Genomic DNA, 18,900 nt, shown 5'->3' on the forward strand with positions numbered 1-18,900 from the left:
ACATCAACTTTGATCAAAACCCATCATCCTGAGAATTGGTGTCGTAATTAGTCCTCGTTATATTCCAAGTTTATTACTCCAAGTTTCCTCATCTCTAATCAGTTATTCACACCCTGCATTTCTTTTTGAAAAAAATTATTGTTTAAAGAAGATACATGCATTTCGTAAACAGGAATACATTTTTCAAGGCAATAAAGAAAATTCAAAGTCCTAAATCATATACGATCAGACAAAATTCAGCGAAGTGTATTTTTACAAACATATATCACTGATACAACATGCATATTTCATGCATGCATATAAATTGTTCACTCGGGTATCAATGAATTGTTCATACTTTTTCACTCATACAGCACGCATCCTTTTCCTATGAATAAATATGAATCTAACATACTTTTTCATACATTCAGCCCTCTTGTATGCATTCAACTGATTTCAACTGGGAAGTATTCAGAATCATAGCGTATATTATTAACAAGATATGCAGTTATTAAAAAGCGTTCTTTCAAGCTCAGAACTGATCAACCCCTATACACTTATATCACTTTTGTTTTTGTTTTTTCCAGAAGAATAGGCACAGATACAAATTCACACTTCGAATGTAAAAAAAAATATTCATAGGTCTCCCATGTGCCCTCGCATATAAGTTCGATTCATATGAAAGTGCCTGAATTTCATATTAAAGTCCAAAGAAAAAGCACTTCACACTACCAAATTGTTTCTAAAATATTGTAGCACTGAGAAAAATTTTAATTCAAAATTTATTCATTAAGGGGGTCATCAATATTCTTTAAACATTTCAAAAAAAAAATTATTTTTATTTAAAAAAATTTCAGTATACATTGTATTTTTTATATGTATTGTGATTTCCATAAAAAAATGTTTGAACACCCCTGAATAATTTAAAATTAAAATTTTTTTATTCTTAAGCCTTTTTGAATGCCTCCGAACAGGAATCAGAAATAGATTACAGTTTAAGAAAACAATATTATAATAGGTGAATGATATGTGAGCAAATCATACGATCACACTACTACGTGACCATATATATGGAAAATGGAATTAAAATCATGTATATTGCTGACAAAAGTAAATAAACAATTTTTTAAACGCTTAAATTGCTTCTTTGTGCATAGTAACGGTAATTATACTAAACAAATAAGAAAAGTAGTAAGTATTAATTGGGGACGAAGAAAATTCAGTTCAAGTTATAGCGATACTCTAACGGTAAAGAAAATAAGCTTAATTATAAATAACCAAAAAAAACACCTTAAACAAGTTAAACAAGTTAAAAATCTAGCAATTACAAATGGACAATGATAAAAATAAAAAAAATAAATATAAGGCGCGATAACCTCCGAAGAGATCTAAGGCCGAGCTTCTCTTCCAATTTGCGTCGTGCTCCTCTTGATTTTCCCTACAAATTGGCCGGACGGGACCTACATGATTTTATGCCGACTCCGAACGGCATCTGCAAGGCAGATGAGTTTTCACTGAGAGCTTTTCATGGCAGAAATACACCCGGAGCGCTTGCCAAACACTGCCGAGGGGCGACCCCGCCTAGAAAAATTTTCTTCTAATTGAAAAACCTTATTTCTAAAATTTTTGATGTTGCTTTGCCCGGGGTTTGAACCCAGGGCATCCGGTGTGGTAGGCGGAGCAAGCTACCATCACACCACGGTGGCCGCCGCTTTAGATTTGTCATCGAGACGAAAAAACATATAGCAAAAAAACTCCAACTTAATCCAATATTGATGAAGATAAGGAAACAATAAAACAATCTTAATGGGACATCCCAACAGACATTTTGAGTAAAGAACGCTTTCTAAACGTGCATATATGTTGCTCAAAAAAGAAATATCAAAAGTTTATAAACAAATTGTTGTCAACAGTAGTACGGAAAGAAGTTTGAAATTAAGAATAGTAGTAGTGATTTTCAGAGAATATTAAATTACTTTTAGAAAACATCAATTTATAGGAAATGCCAAAATTATATTCAAAAAAGTTCAAGTTGAAGTAAGTTGAAATAAAATCCAAAAAAGATCAAATAAAATCCAGAAATATTAAATAAAATCCAGAAAAGATCAAATAACATCCAGAAAAGATCAAATTGAATTCAGAACAGAAGATATGACACTCAAAAAAATTTAATGGCATTCAAAACAGATTAAATGCCATTCAGCAAGGATTGAATGCAATTCAGAAAAGATCAAGCGGTAATCACAAAAGATCAAATGAAATTCAGATAAGATCAAAGGGCATTCAGAAAAGATGAAATTAAATATTTCATCCCTTTTTTCGTATTTGGTATAGAATTATGGCATTTTTTTCATTTTTCGTAATTTTCGATATCGAAAAAGTGGGCGTGGTCATAGTCGGATTTCGTTAATTTTTCATACCAAGATAAAGTGAGTTCAGATAAGTACGTGAACTGAGTTTAGTAAAGATATATCGATTTTTGCTCAAGTTATCGTGTAAACGGCCATGCGGAAGGACAGACGGACGACTGTGTATAAAAACTGGGCGTGACATCAACCGATTTCGCCCATTTTCACAGAAAACAGTTAACGCCATAAAATCTATGCCCCTACCAAAAGGATTGGTTAATTTTTGTTCGACTTATGGCGTTAAAAGTATCCTAGACAAATTAAATGAAAAAGGGCGGAGCCACGCCCATTTTTAAATTTTCTTTTATTTTTGTATTTTGTTGCACCATATCATTACTGGAGTTGAATTTTGACATAATTTACTTATATACTGTAAAGATATTAAATTTTTTGTTAAAATTTTACTTTAAAAAAAAATTTTTTTTAAAAGTGGGCGTGGTCCTTCTCCGATTTTACTAATTTTTATTAAGCATACATATAGTAATAAGAGTAACGTTCCTGCCAAATTTCATCATGATATCTTCAACGACTGCCAAATTACAGCTTGCAAAAGTTTTAAATTACCTTCTTTTAAAAGTGGGCGGTGCCACGCCCATTGTCCAAAATTTTACTAATTTTCTATTTTGCGTCATAAGTTCAACTCATCTACCAAGTTTCGTCGCTTTATCGGTCTTTTGTAATGAATTATCGCACTTTTTCGGTTTTTCGAAATTTTCGATATTTAAAAAGTGGGCGTGGTTATAGTCCGATATCGTTCATTTTAAATAGCGATCTGAGATGAGTGCTCAGGAACCTACATACCAAATTTCATCAAGATACCTCAAAATTTACTCAAGTTATCGTGTTAATGGACGGACGGACGGACGGACATGGCTCAATCAAATTTTTTTTCGATCCTGATTATTTTGATATATGGAAGTCTATATCTATCTCGATTCCTTTATATATGTACAACCAACCGTTATCCAATCAAACTTAATATACTCTGTGAGCTCTGCTCAACTGAGTATAAAAAGATGAAATAACTTTCAGAAGAAAATTAAATGAAAAGCCAAATGACATTTGGAAACGATCTGATGGAATTCAGAAAAGACCAAATAAAAGTCAGTAATGCACTAAGCACGACAAAAGTACTTCTAAAAAAAAAATTTTTTTTTAATATTAAGAAGTACTTTTGGATTTTAAAGGCCCGAACACATTTAACTTCTGCGTCGTTTTGGCGCTGGCGTCACTCGAATTGCGAAAGTTTTTGTGACACAGTGAGCGCAAATGGAGTACACAAATTTTGATTGTTGGTCATTGAAAATTTTAAACAAAAAATGTGTTAGTTCAAAAAAGAAAATAGGGCAATTCTCTAGTCTACGAAACGTCTCGAAATTTTAGTTAACGTAGAAAATATACCATGTTTTCTAGATCAAGTATGCAGCACTCGGAGAACGCACCACTTACATAAGTAATATGCTTTCGATCTGATCTTACGTTAAGCGTCCAAAGTTAATTTTAATTATAAATTTTATATTTTATGCATACAAAAATTTACAAAACTTCCGCGCACAAAATTTTGTTGTTTTTTTTTTTTAATGAACAAATCACTTCCTACTTCTTGTCACATTTATAAATTTTCCATTCAAATCTATATGGGTTTGCGTATAGAAAATGTAGGAACCGTATAAAATTTTTCACAAATGTATTTTGTTGTATCGTGTAGAAAACTTTTGGCAGTAAATTGAAAAATTTTCTAGACAGAGAGAATACCGCTAATATTTTTGTGTTCAAAGTCAAATGTTGATACAACTCAAGCCCCAAAACGAAGCAAAAGTCGAATTTGTTTGTGATTTAATGTTTTCTACATTGTTTGCTGGGATAATTTTATAATTTTTTTTTTTTCAGAAAATATGTTTCTCTTGTTGCTTTTATCCGCACAAACAGCATGACATAAGCACGCATAAAATAACTATGACGTGACTAGGAGCGAAATAAAAAAATTTACCAACCTAAAAAAATTAAATTTGACTATTCAAAAAGGGAAGCGAAAAGAACGAAAGCGATATGAGTTGGTAACCCTATTCAACTATATATTTATTTAGGAGAAAAACTACAAACAAGCAAATAAAAACAAAAAGCATTTATAAAAAGATAATAAAACTCTTTGAAAAGTCATTAAGGTATACTAGAATTAAAGATTCAAAGCACGCTTTATGTAACACTATGAACACATCCAGTCCATGTGAGCTTCATCCACACAAACCGTCCAGTTCAATCTAACGCTTGATATGGATATCTTTTATGAATGTATCTTGATTTATTACCGTTGCAGGAATCGTACCAACAGTATTAAACAAACCTTAACCAAGCCAAAATAAAAATAAAAGTTTCTGCGTATTATATTTTGAGTGAGCTCAAATCTGGCAAAAAAAACTTAAATAAACAACAATAGAAAATAACTTAAATGGGCTGAACGCAGTAAATACATAAAAAATATTCGAAAAACAAATAAACAAGTATGTATAACCAAACTCGAGCGATAATATTTTAGCAAGTTTCACTAGCAGCAAAACAACGCAAAGATACGTAAATACGCAAGTCGGCATAGCAAAAAAATAAAAAATAAAAAAAAAAACAAGTAAGGAAGGTTAAGTTCGGGTGTAACCGAACATTACATACTCAGTTGAGAGCTATGGTGACAACATAAGGGAAAATAACCATGTAGGAAAATGAACCGAGGGAAACCCTGGAATGTGTATCAAATGAAAGGCATTAAAGAGTATTTTATGAGGGAGTGGGCCATAGTTCTATAGGTGGACGCCATTTATGGATATAGCCATAAAGGTGGATCAGGGATGACTCTAGAATGCGTTTGTACGATATGGGTATCAAATGAAAGGTGTTAATGAGTATTTTAAAAGGGAGTAATCCTTAGTTCCATAGGTGGAAGCCGTTTCGAGATATCGCCACAAAGGTGGACCAGGGGTGACCCTAGAATTTGTTTGTACAATATGGGCATCAAACGAAAGGTGTTAATGAGTATTTTAAAAGGGAGTGGGCCTTAGTTCTATAGGTGGACGCCATTTCGAAATATCGCTATAAAGGTGGACCAGGGGTGACTCTAGAATGTGTCTGAACGATATGGGTATCAAATTAAAGGTATTAATGAGGGTTTTAAAAGGGAGTGGTGGTCGCATTTTCGAGATATCGCCATAACGGTGGACCAGGGGTGACCCTAGAATTTGTTTGTACAATATGGGTATCAAAAGAAAGGTGTTAATGAGTATTTTAAAAGGGAGTAATCCTTAGTTCCATAGGTGGACGCCGTTTCGAGATATCGCCATAAAGGTGGGCCAGGGGTGACTCTAGAATTCGTTTGTGCAATATGGGTATCAAACGAAAGGAGTTAATGAGTATTTTAAAAGGGCGTTGGGGCTTAGTTCTATAGGTGGACGCCTTTTCGAGATATTTCCATAAAGGTGGACCAGGGGTGACTCTAGAATGAGTTTGTACGATATGGGTATCAAATTAAAGGTATTAATGAGAGTTTTAAAAGGGAGTGGTGTGAAGGCGTTTTCCAGATATCGACCAAAATGTGGACCAGGGTGACCCAGAACATCATCTGCTGGATACCGCTAATTTATTTATATACGTAATACCTGCCAAGATTTTAAGAGTTTTTTATTTCGCCCTCCAGAACTTTTTCATTTTCTTCTACTTAATATGGTAGGTGTCACAACCATTTTATAAAGTTTTTTTCTAAATTTATATTTCGCGTCAATAAAACAATCCAATTACCTTACCATGTTTCGTTCCTTTTTTCGTATTTGGTATAGAATTATGGCATTTGTTCATTTTTCGTAATTTTCGATATCGAAAAAGTGGGCGTGGTCATAGTCGGATTTCGTTCATTTTTCATACCAAGATAAAGTGAGTTCAAGTAAGCACGTGAACTAAGTTCATTAAAGATATGTCGATTTTTGCTCAAGTTATCGTGTTAACGGCCATGCGGAAGGACAGACGGACGACTGTGTATAAAAACTGGGCGTGGCATCAACCGATTTCGCCCATTTTCACAGAAAACAGTTAATGTCATAAAATCTATGCCCCTACCAAATTTCAAAAGGATAGGTTAATTTTTGTTCGACTTATGGCGTTAAAAGTATCCTAGACAAATTAAATGAAAAAGGGCGGAGCCACGCCCATTTTGAAATTTTCTTTTATTTTTGTATTTTGTTGCACCATATCATTACTGGAGTTGAATGTTGACATAATTTACTTATATACTGTAAAGATATTAAATTTTTTGTTAAAATTTTACTTTTAAAAAAAATTTTTTTAAAAGTGGGCGTGGTCCTTCCCCGATTTTGCTAATTTTTATGAAGCATACATATAGTAATAGGAGTAACGTTCCTGCCAAATTTCACCATGATATCTTCAACGACTGCCAAATTACAGCTTGCAAAAATTTTAAATTACCTTCTTTTAAAAGTGGGCGGTGCCACGCCCATTGTCCAAAATTTTACTAATTTTCTATTCTGCGTCATAAGTTCAACTCATCTACCAAGTTTCGTCGCTATAGCTGTCTTTTGTAATGAATTATCGCACTTTTTCGGTTTTTCGAAATTTTCGGTTATAGTCCGATATCGTTCATTTTAAATAGCGATCTGAGATGAGTGCTCAGGAACCTACATACAAAATTTCATCAAGATACCTCAAAATTTACTCAAGTTATCGTGTTAACGGACGGACGGACGGACATGGCTCAATCAAATTTTTTTTCGATCCTGATTATTTTGATATATGGAAGTCTATATCTATCTCGATTCCTTTATATATGTACAACCAACCGTTATCCAATCAAACTTAATATACTCTGTGAGCTCTGCTCAACTGAGTATAAAAACCAGTAAACAACAAATAAATAGTGCCCGACCGAATACGAATAATTTAAAGAACTGAATGAACATACGTTTTTTTCCTTCAGCTTTTACAATCATAATTTATTTCGATTATCGTTTTGAATATTATTAGAGCTTACGATTTCTCGAACTTGTTCGAGGAGAGATTTCTCGCGGGTCTCGCCTTCTCGCGAGATTCTCGAATCTCGAATTACTCGTAAGGCTCGCGAGCCTCTCAACATTCAATTTAATCGATTCATTGCTTGTTTTATATAGAACTTACGATTTCTTTTGGAGTACAAGCGAAAGTTTCCACAAAACCAAAACTAAAAAACACCGAAATGTATAGAATTACGCCAATGCAGCGATTGAATTGAAAGTTGAAAAGCTTGTGAGATTTACGAGTACTTAGAGACACGAGAACCTCGCGAGAAGTCGAGTTCTCAATTTCTCGTGTCTCGAAAATCTCACTTATGTTCAAAAAGAAAGCGTAAGCTCTAAATATTATTAAATGTGCTGTCGGAGTGCACGCAATTTCGCGCAGCATCTAACTAACAACAATTAGACCTACGCTGCCTAAGAGGTTGAAGAGTACGCGTTTTGGACCCAATTGCCGGGATACTTGTTTTTAATTATTTAAGATAATAACTCTATCTATTTTTTCTATTACAACAACCAAGTCAGGAGTGTGATAGTTTTTGTAGAGATTAATGCAAAACTGATACAAAAAACGAAACCATTATTGCATTTCAAAATTTCATCGTCGATCTAAAAAGGCATTTGGCCACAATCTCGGTGCGCAAAACAGGACTGCTCATCAAGCATGGGGTTAATTTTGCAAATAAATTACACACCATTAATTTCTCTCTGACTCTGTAACAAAGATAGATCGATAAGCTTTAGACAATTGTGGAACATAGGAAAGAAGACAACCATCCTGTGTTTCACGGAATTGTTTTTGAACGGATCTCATTTGGTCACAATGAATCCAATAACACACAACTAAAAAAATATTCCAAAATAAAGTTTCGAATGTGGTAAAATAGCTTTACCAAAAAAAGCAAAAAAAACTTATCACATAGTAAATAAAATCTAGAAAGGTCTTTAGCCCATCAAAGAAAGTTTACAAATCGTAGAACGAGTATTACACGGGTCAACACAAAATTTGACTTTGACTTCAAAGCATTAAATTTCAGTTCTTTAGGTCGTAATTTGACGAAAAAAAAAATATATGGCATGAAAAAGTTTGCTTTCCCATTTAGGAAACCGCTTCAACGAAATTTTTCAAAATCTGTGGTTTTAATTTTTACTTGAAAATGAAACAATTCAAATAAATATATTTTTATTAAGTTTTTATATCGATATAACTTACAAAAAAGTGGAAAATAATTTAAAGGTGTACACTTTTACTTTTCTTTTATGTTCATAGGTATTATCTCTCAATAAACGCCAAATATAGTATCCCATTGTGTTTTCATCATATTGGCCTTGATAACTTTGTTCGAAGAAGAGCCTAAAAGCTCTGCTTTACTTTTTGGTAAATTTATATCTCTAATCAAATCATTAAATTCTTCAGTAGGTATGTAATGATGTTTTGGTTATTCCGGTGTCGGTAAAAACTCCTTAACGGCATTGATTTTATAAGAACTTAGAGATGAGCCACTCCTCTGCGATAATTTTTTCGGTGGCGCTGGTACTGGTCGTGTCAGATCGTGTGCGACTGGAGCAGAAGAAGATTCAAGATCAGGATATTCGATAGGTTTTGCATTTTTACCTCTACGTCTTTTACTCGGATTCACAATGCAAAATTAGCAGTCTTTAACGTCGTATTTTAGTTCTGGCCAGATTCTTGGTGCTGCATATTTCATAGATCTTTTCTCACCTCGATACCAACCTAAAATATAGAAAGAGTAATCAATATGTCTACTTTATTTAATTTACTATTTAAATAAAATTTGCTTACCTTCCAAACATCGTTTACAATAACTACAAGCAACATGTGGAGCCCATGTCTTGTCTTGATTCCAAACAGGACAGCCAAAATATGCTTCGTAGGCTTCACAGAGGATGAGAGATGTATTTAATTCATATTTTATATCTCGAACTTTAATAATCTGCCCACATACATATATAACAATCAATAGCATCAGCTTCATATTTACACTTTCGCGACGATATTTTAGGTTATTCTAGATTTGTACAAAACACTTGATCGTTGTTTAGTTATCACTCTAGCGCCATGAGTATTGTTACTATAACTATTACAAAAGCAAACTTTATACCGAAAAAAGGCATTTTCTTTTTGTTTTTGTTTATAATAAAACAGAAAATCATGAAATAAACTTTAGGACAAAGAAAAAACTTTTGTTGTAGAGTCGTGTTATGTAAATGTAAGTCCCAATTTCTGGACGAGATCGAACCGAATACGTTCTGCTCGGTAACTGAGTCTGAAAGGGGAAAAACCACACTCGAGAAACCCTAACAATTTCTGAAAGGGAAGAAAAATAGGATTAATTTTGCGCCATAGAAGCGCTTCCCTTTATCTAGACAAGTAATTTTCTCATAAACTAAGATGTTCTTTTTTTTTTGACTCATTTTTTGTTGGGTTTCCGACAGGATGGATAGTTGATGTACTCGTTCTGAACGAGCATCGACACTGATGATGGCACAACCCCGAAATCGGTTTGTCTCGAAACCAAATTTGATAAGAGATGACGGAAACTCGTTCGAATATACTTCATATTTTTTTCTTGGTTATATTAATACTTGATTGAAAAAAAAAATTTAAATTTTTCCTCACATTAATGAAAAGTTTTATACAAAAATAGGAAATTATTACTCAGTACATTGAAATAATCCACAATTTGAAGAAAATTTTTTTATGAAATGTTTTACCTCATTTGAGGCAAGTGTTTTTTCTGAGTGTACGTCAAAGCAAGCAAACTGCTGCACAAAACCTTACAGCACCCTGTGCATATAAGAGGCGCCAGTATGAAATGCCAACAAACAAGTGAGCAATAGCATTTTTTGGGAAATTGGGGTTGTACATGATGGAAACAAAACTTAGCTGCAATATAAAATGATTCAAGAGCAAATTTTAAAATTTTACAAAAAATTTTATAATGCCGTTCAAATGAAAAATAAAATATTACGTTTTCAATAGAAACTAAATTAGACAGCTCAGTGATAAATCAACTTATTTCGGCTGCAGGTTTAAAAACCTTATACTAGAGAAAATGTCAGGAAAACAGCCTAATACAGCTTATATAGCACAACGCCATAACTTGAGTATATGGGCCATTTTAGAGTCTATCAGTATTTTCGCCTGTATACTATACTGAGTCTGGGCATTTTGCAACCAATTTGCCAAACTGAAAGAAACGTCAAATATAAAATTTTCAAAACAAGGCTTACATCACTTTCGCAGTAAACCAATATTGGCAAGGTTCAAGCGCCAACATAACAGGTAGTTAGAGAAGCTAAGCAATGCACAAACATACCTACTAAATATATATTACACAGTTTGTCTAATCATACAATTGGTGGAAAATTTTGTAGTGACAGTGAATTAGTTTCATTGGCTTTAAATATATATTGCAAAAACAACCGAATGTGTTTAAATAACTGCATAGTTGAGTATCGAACAACGGATGAGCTATTTCTTAATAAAGTATATTTTAAGTGGAAACGTGTACTCATACTTAAAAAAGGTGCGACGACGCGAAGAAGATACGAAGTCGACAAAGCATTTTATTTTTAATTGCGACTAAAATTGTATTTTCATATTTTTTATAGATGAAATATCTATTTCGATAACTGAGTAAATAAAACTTGTTAGCCAATGTTTACAAATCTCAATCACCCTAGACACACTCAATCACTGTAGACATTATTATTTAACCATAGAAAGATAACGTTATTTTTTTTACCCTAGAAAGATAATGTACGTCTGAGAGACGTGTTCAAGTTTAAGGACCCTAAAGATATAAAAAAACTTACATCTTTTTTTTTGGTTTTTTTTTATCATTAATTTGATATATATTCACATGTTTTAAATGTTTTTTAAAGAAATCTATTGATTTTTTAATATATTAAAAATTAAGTTTGACTTGTCTTTGACTTGTCCTCACAAAAATCAGTCATTTTCGAAGGGCCTCAGTTTATAGCAAAAAAATTAAAATAAAATATATTTTTTTGTACTTCAATTGAATGAATTAACTGTAGTTTAAAAAAATATTAGCTAAAATTACCATTTTAGGCAAAAATTACATATAAAATTTGTAGTCACGTAAAACATAACGATACGTCAAGGTGCGTCCACACCAGTAACAAAACGTGTTACAAACAATTATATAACCAATCTTATGCAAACTGTTAGAAATTCAACTGAAAAATGTTGTATAACACGATGTTGTGTAACTTTTTTTCTGTTTTTATAGCAGATTACATGTTACACAGAGGTTGTCGGTAAAGATCAAAGGAATTAGATAGGTTAGGTTAGGTTAAAGTGGCTGCCTCCGCTGTCCGAGCGGAAACTCACGTAGGCCGTTGTGGCCCGTTGTGCTACCACGTGGGGGGCCCCTATTTCCTGTTACCCTACTCTCATAGAAGAAATTTTGTTGGGTTTATAGATTCAAGCACCGCAAGGTACCCAAAGGAGTGTCTGTGGAGGCATTGGTACCTGGTTTTTGACAGTGCGGGACAGTGGCACAGATAGTGCTCTACGCTTTCTATCTCCTCCTCGTCGCTACAACTGCGGCAGAAGTCATTTGTCTGCAGGCCCATATAGGCACAGTGAGTGCCCATGAGACAATGACCTGCAAGAAGGCCCGCTAGTGGGCTTATAGAGATACGGTTTAACAATATCACCGATTGCGATCTCTTTTCATCCAGCTTAGGCCAGATTTGCTTGGATATACTACAAGTAGGTTCCTTGGCCCATCTGGCGTTTGCCTGCTCTGTGAAAAGAGATCGCAGGCAGTGTTTGCAAGTGTTTAGAGGAGGGCTGGCCCCACCCCCGGAGGTTATTGTTTGCAGGTTGGTGCCTTCCCTAGCTAGCTCATCCGCGGCGCAGTTTCCTGAGATGTCACAGTGGCCAGGAACCCATATTATGCTTAGGTTGCAATTTTCAGCTAGTTTGTTGAGGGTTTCTCTGCACTTCAATGCCACTAGTGACGAGTTGTTACTGCATTGCAGGGATTTTATGGCAGCTTGGCTGTCAGAGAAGATTGAAATAGAATTGGTCACCTGCAGGTTAGCAAGATAGAGGGCTGCTTCCCAGATAGCTATGAGTTTAGCCTGAAAAACTCTACAGTGGTCGGGTAAGCGAAAGCTCTCGCTTAGATTGAGATTAGTTGTTTAGTTTAGAGACATCTGTAAAAAAGGAGATTTCTGGAGATCCCGGATCCACGCCGTTTGCCCACTCGTTCCTCTCTGGGATTCTTGTGGAAAATTTGTTGTCCCAGCAAGGGGACGATGTTGTATGGTCCAATTTCGAGAAGGTTTCGGGGACCTGCTTCAGGATCCGGGTGAGACCAAGCCAAGGAATTAGATAACTTGGTTGTGTAACAAGTTGCAATTGTTTTAAAACAATTGTTATACGTCTTTGACTATTTCGTTACCGGTGTGGAAGTACCTTTAGACGTATTTTTAAAAAACAATCGTATATACTTCAGAAACCAAAAAAGTTACTACTGAAAACACCAAGTGTTGTTTTTCTTGCATAAATGAATAAGTAAAGTCGGTGTTTTTCCATTTTGAGCATGAATAAACAAACGGCTGGGGGTACCGACTCTGGATCAGGCAATATAAAGTTGGCCATGTGAAAAACATGATTCCTCCAAATTCACACCACAAACGTTAAGCGTTTGCCCTCGGGCTTTGTTGATGGACATCGCAAATGATAAACGCACAGGATATTGTAATCGTTTTAATTCAAATGAATCATAGGGATACGCGGTATTAAACAAACTTCTCATTTTGATTTACCAGTTAAGATCGTAGCTTCAATCAAATTTGGCAATAAATTTTTCACTGCCAATCTGGTGCCATTACACAGTTTTGGTGGATTAATATTTCGCAATAATATAATCAAAGAACCCACTTTCAGATTCAAACAATGCGGTGGCATACCAGCCGGTTCTAATGAATTTAAAAATTCAATTGGATAATTCATTGCCTCATCTTGATTCATAGCACTGTCAATTGATTTATATGTCGTGACTACACCTGGGAGTTTTGCTTGAATTTGAAAATTAATGGCATTGATATGAATGTTCCTCGGTGCTAAAATGGCGCGTTGTCTCAACCAATCATGATTTCTTTAATTCTGAAGAATATTTGGAAAAACACATTCAATCAATTCATCTATCGATTTCGAAATTGTACAAAAATTGTTCGGTACAGTGATCAATCCGTTGGTTCTATCGATTTGTATTTTGCCATCACCAATTTCTAACAATTGTTTTGGGCAGCTGGATCATTTTGTAGGTGAATACGCATATTAATGTTCAGTGTCAATTTTTGTACATATCTCCAAAGAACTGATGACTTCAAACAGGCATTTATTTCATCAGCAGGAGTTGATTGAGGAATGACAGGCAATGTTTGTCGAAGATCCCCTGACAGTAATATCAAAGCACCACCAAAAAGCTGTTGATTACCACGTAAATCTTGCATTGTTCGATTAAATGCTTCTAGTAATTTTTTATTCGCCATTATACACTCATCCCATAAAATAATTGACGTTAATCGCAGAACTTTTGCCATAGCAGAATTTCTTGAAATATTGCAAGTAGGAGTTTCAATCACCTGTACATTCAATGGAAATTTTAATGCAGAGTGTGCTGTCCGACCACCTTCTAATAATGTAGCAGCAATTCCCGAAGATGCAAGTGCCAATGCAATTTTCTGTTCCGATCGAATAGTCGCTAAAATCAGTGATATAACGAACGTTTTGCCTGCACCACCAGGTGCATCCAAGAAATATAATCCACCTGCATTATTGGAAATGGCTTGCATGATTGTGTCATATACATGTTTTTGCTGAATATTCATTTTGGTTATATTCGATTGTACAAATAAACGCAAATCATTAGAATTGAATTCCTGCTCACGTTGCAATTTACGATCAAACAGATCATGCATCTCACGATTTGGTGCGATCATACCCAATTGTACTAATGTTTTATTTGCAATCGTTAGGCACATATCCTCAATTATTATCAAAGCTTCGTTGTACATTTCCAACAAATCAATATTTCTTGCATGATGACGCATACGAATTAAAATATCTTCTGCAATATAATGTTTATATTTGTTCCATAATTCAAGTGGATTTGATGGCACACATGTTGATAAATAATGGCAAATAGCATTCGTATTTGTTGAGGATGAGCCGAAATAGATGCATCATGAAGTGTTGAATCTCAATGTGCATCTTCCTCCTACAAATGCTTTGTTTGACACAAATGACCGTTGACTGTTCTCAATTCTTGAAATGGTTTTGGGCCATTCACGTTAACTAATAACAATCTCAAATAAAAACACTCAACATTGTTTGGATGTACTGTATATATTCTCCCAATTGCATCTGTTTGGAAAACGCCAGGATGCCCATGAACTGCTGTTCGTTGTTTACGTCTTTGAAATTTTTTCGAAGACACATTCCAGGTGTAATACTGAGGCACTTCAGAATACAATAAAGTTATCGCAAATGTATCACTTTCGCATAATTTGAAAAAAGCTGTTAACGTAGTTGCTGGTGGTTGTGCTGCTCTTTCCAATACATTTGCTACATTAAAAAAAACATGTTGGCCATTCTCAAAATGTACAGCCAAGTGAACAACCGCAGGATGTCTTTCGTGCATTGGAAACGACATAATCCTCCAGACAACTTCATTGCTACTAATATAGCGCCCCATTTGATACTGAGTAATTTCATCATTTGTATTATCACCAGCAACACCGAAAATTGCCATATCGCTCCCTTTATTTACATACTTGCAAATATATTTAATGGATTTGACAGAATTACAATATTCCACATTTATATGAGCATTGAATATTTTCGATAATAATGGACAATACGAAACCACCCAACGATTATCAACTTCAACTTCCTGGTTATGCATTCTAATGGTTGCCGTTTTGCCATTATCATTAGGTGATATACGTCGATACAATGGATATCCGTCATTGTGTCTGAAGTAAATTGCCTTGAGTATCGTTGCGAACACTTTTCATCAATCATACATAGTGAATTCACATTTAGTTCACCGCACGGTCCATGTATTTAACGACAACTTGAAATAACTCTGGATCAGCAGTGTGATCAGGAATTTCAGCAGATATAAGGTTATCGATTTGATCCGGAGTTATTTTATGTACCAGCAAAATTAGTATATGTGCGTGTGGCAATCCCCTTTTCTGCCATTCGATGGAGTACATATGGCAACGCACCTCCCGAAATACATATAATTTCACAATCAAATCCATAAGTGCTTTACATTTTTGCCGAAAAACACGCGCAGTAATGTCATGACGATCGGTTGTCGACTGTCCTGCAAATAAATTGTTTTTGATTTCATCCCACTGCGGATTACATGTAAATGTAATGAACAGATCCGGTCGACCGTATTTTCGTACATAACTCATTGCGTCTGTGCATATTCGTTCTTATTCCGTGGGCTACCAATATACGAAGATGGCAATATAATTAAACGTCCGATGTCATTAATATTAGCATCATTCGCTATCGCATCTTGCAAATGAATATATTGTTCAGATCTTAATTTTGCTTGGTTGAAACGAATAAAATTAAGACGTTCTGTTTCTATTTTGGCATACATATCAACGATGTACTGATGATATAGTTTACCACATCTCAAGATATAATTTTGTTCTTGTGGACGAACCATCAATCGATACGAATAAAAATTAATGGCACTAACTTTTTTCTGTACATGTAGACCTCAAAATAAGTGCAAAATTTGACTTAAGAAATTTATACAAATGATGAAATGTCAACACACTGAAAATATTATTTACCTGTTCGTGGATCAATCATTGGTATATTGATATTGCAGCCATCGTCACCTTTCCAATGCAATATTGGGCATTGTAATGCGTCGTAACTACGATGAAGTTTACATACATGTTGATATAAATATAATGCAAGTAAGTTTGTAGGTGGGAATAATAAGTAAGCTAGTTAAGACGAAAGTACATAAATTTTGAGAGCGAAAGAGCGTAGCTAAGTAGGTAACAAATCGTTTAGTAAATGATTAAACTATTATTGATGTATGTATGTTAATATGAAAACGTATAATCCGCTGGCTAAGTGGGATGAATCTGACCAAACAAATGGGTTTGTGGTGTGTTTTTCAAAATAATTTCACCATACATTGAGCGCATTTAAGCGCCTTCAGGTAAAAGCATTATATTGTTATGTGATTGAATATACCATTTTAACTGGTTGTAGTACATAAGAAGGCAATCTCTTAACCTGAAGGCGAGTTCCCAGTTGGTCTATATCTCGAGTTCTTAGTTACCCAGAGAAAAGAAAAGCCCTCTATTCATTAGCATTTATCGACAACTTACAATGGATACTCATGTGGTTCAAACACATCCTAGGGTTATCCCGGTCCACGTTTTGGTCTATATCTCGAGATCCTAGTCACGGAGGGGCATGAAAAATAATCTATACTATAGCAATCATCAACAGCTCCCATTTTCTACCCATATTGAACAAACACATCCTAAAGTTATCCAGGTCCACGTTTTGGTCTATATCTCGAGACCCTGGTATCCGATTCTTAAAATTTCAAAACACAAACCATCTACTGAATAGTCTGAACAAAGCCTAAAAAAAGCCTGGTTTGGATAGGTGAGCCCGTTCTTGAGTTATAAAATCACAACGAAAAATGGCATTCATTTTTATATATATAAGAAGATAAGATGTAGGAATGACGTAAACACTTAAAGGATATTTACACAAGAATTCTGTTAAACAGCATTTCAGGCATGCAAACATATTTATTCCATATGGCGTCGCAGAGTCAAAGTTTACTAGTTGTAGTGGTGGTAGAGCGCTCCTCCTACCACACCGAAGATACTGGGTTCAATTCCAGGGCAAAGCAACATGAAAACATGTGGAAAAAGTTTTTCAATTCGAAAAAATATGTTTCCGAGCGGGCGAGTCGCCCCTCGGCACTGATTTGGCAAACACTCCGAGTGTATTTCTGTAATGAAAAAATACTCAGTGAAAACTAATCTGCCTTGCAGATTCTTTTCGAAGTCGGCGTAAATCATGTAGCTTCCGTCCCGTCAATTTGTAAAAAAAAAATTAAAAGTAGAACGACCCAAATAGGAAGAGAAGCTCGGCCCAAAATCTCTTCGGAGGTTAGCGCGCCTTGTGTTTATTTATTTTATGTGCCTTTTGTGATATGGCTTGTCACATCAAATGATACCGACAAATTAATTATAGAGCTAAACTGTCAAGACTAAAAAAAAAAATAGTCTATTGAGCACACGAGCTGTAAACGTGTTAATTTCGTACTTTATTTAGCGTTTAGCTGACTTAGGTTTGTGCTAGACAGAGGGTATTGCCAGACGGTGCAATGTAGTGTTAGCTATCAAATTTCAATCTGGAACTAAATCTGTTATTTTTTGTAATTTTTTTTTAATAAAAATTTTGTTTCATAAGTTTTTTTTTTTATACTTATATATTTGACTTTGAGTAGTTCATTTAGTTTAGAAATTTTTTCCTTTCCAATTTTATTTACATATTTTTCATAAATTTCTTTATTGCTCCTTTTACCGTTTACAACTCAACTTAGTTGGGTTGTAATTAAAACAACTCAAATTTAAGACAACTCAACTCCTGTTTGGTGTTACGAATTACAACTTATTTCAGTTGAAGTTGAATTGAGTTGCCAAATTCAGAAAGTGATGATTTGACAGATAAAAAAAACAGCTGATCAATTTGTGGCAGAAATTTAAGCATTTTCAAATGTGATGTTGTTATTAATATTATATAAAATCTATTTTATAATGGCGAAAATGTTGGTGATTGACATGTCGCGAATACGGAAAACATTCGCGTGATCATTCGAATCCCTTGGAACTACCAAGCCCCAAGTAAGAAAATGTTTTAAGTGACAAATGATGAGCTTCATATGAAGTTATTTTGCAGATTTGAAAGGAAGCATTACTCATTACTAAACAAAATTAGGGACCATTTCCGCATACGTGTTCGTTCACGATCCGGTAGAAAGGTATTTTTCTTCAACAGTGCAACGAGCTGAGAATGGGACATATGTGGTCATTTAAAGCCGATATCAAACCCATCGATGACACTTTGCCGCAAGCTTTTTCACGCCTTAATAGTATGGATGCCAAACTGCAACGTCGACCTGCGCTAAAACAACAATACGCAGCATTTTTAAATGAATATCTTGAGTTGGGACACATGGAATTGATTCCAGAGCAGCAGATTAATGTGAGTACTTCAAGACGTTTTTATTTAGCACATCATCCCGTAATTAAGGATGAAAGTTCCACAACCAAATGCCGGGTAGTTTTTGATGGTTCGCTTAAAGATTCCTCTGGGTATTCCTTGAATGATC

General features: G+C 34.7%; 1 protein-coding gene across 1 annotated transcript in view; it reads right to left on the reverse strand.

Annotated features, from left to right (window-relative positions):
* Window positions 1-16,355, reverse strand: part of LOC137236177 (cyclin G-like) — a 55,423-nt gene extending 39,068 nt beyond the window's left edge. Inside the window, exon 1 of the mRNA XM_067758799.1 lies at window positions 16,322-16,355. Within this exon, the coding sequence (XP_067614900.1) occupies window positions 16,322-16,340 (19 nt within the window). The 5' untranslated portion in view covers window positions 16,341-16,355. The remainder of the gene's footprint in view (window positions 1-16,321) is intronic.
* Between the last annotated feature and the right edge of the window lie 2,545 nt (window positions 16,356-18,900).

Source organism: Eurosta solidaginis, unplaced genomic scaffold (assembly GCF_040869045.1).
Source record: "Eurosta solidaginis isolate ZX-2024a unplaced genomic scaffold, ASM4086904v1 ctg00001440.1, whole genome shotgun sequence".
In the NCBI taxonomy this organism is placed as follows: domain Eukaryota; kingdom Metazoa; phylum Arthropoda; class Insecta; order Diptera; family Tephritidae; genus Eurosta; species Eurosta solidaginis.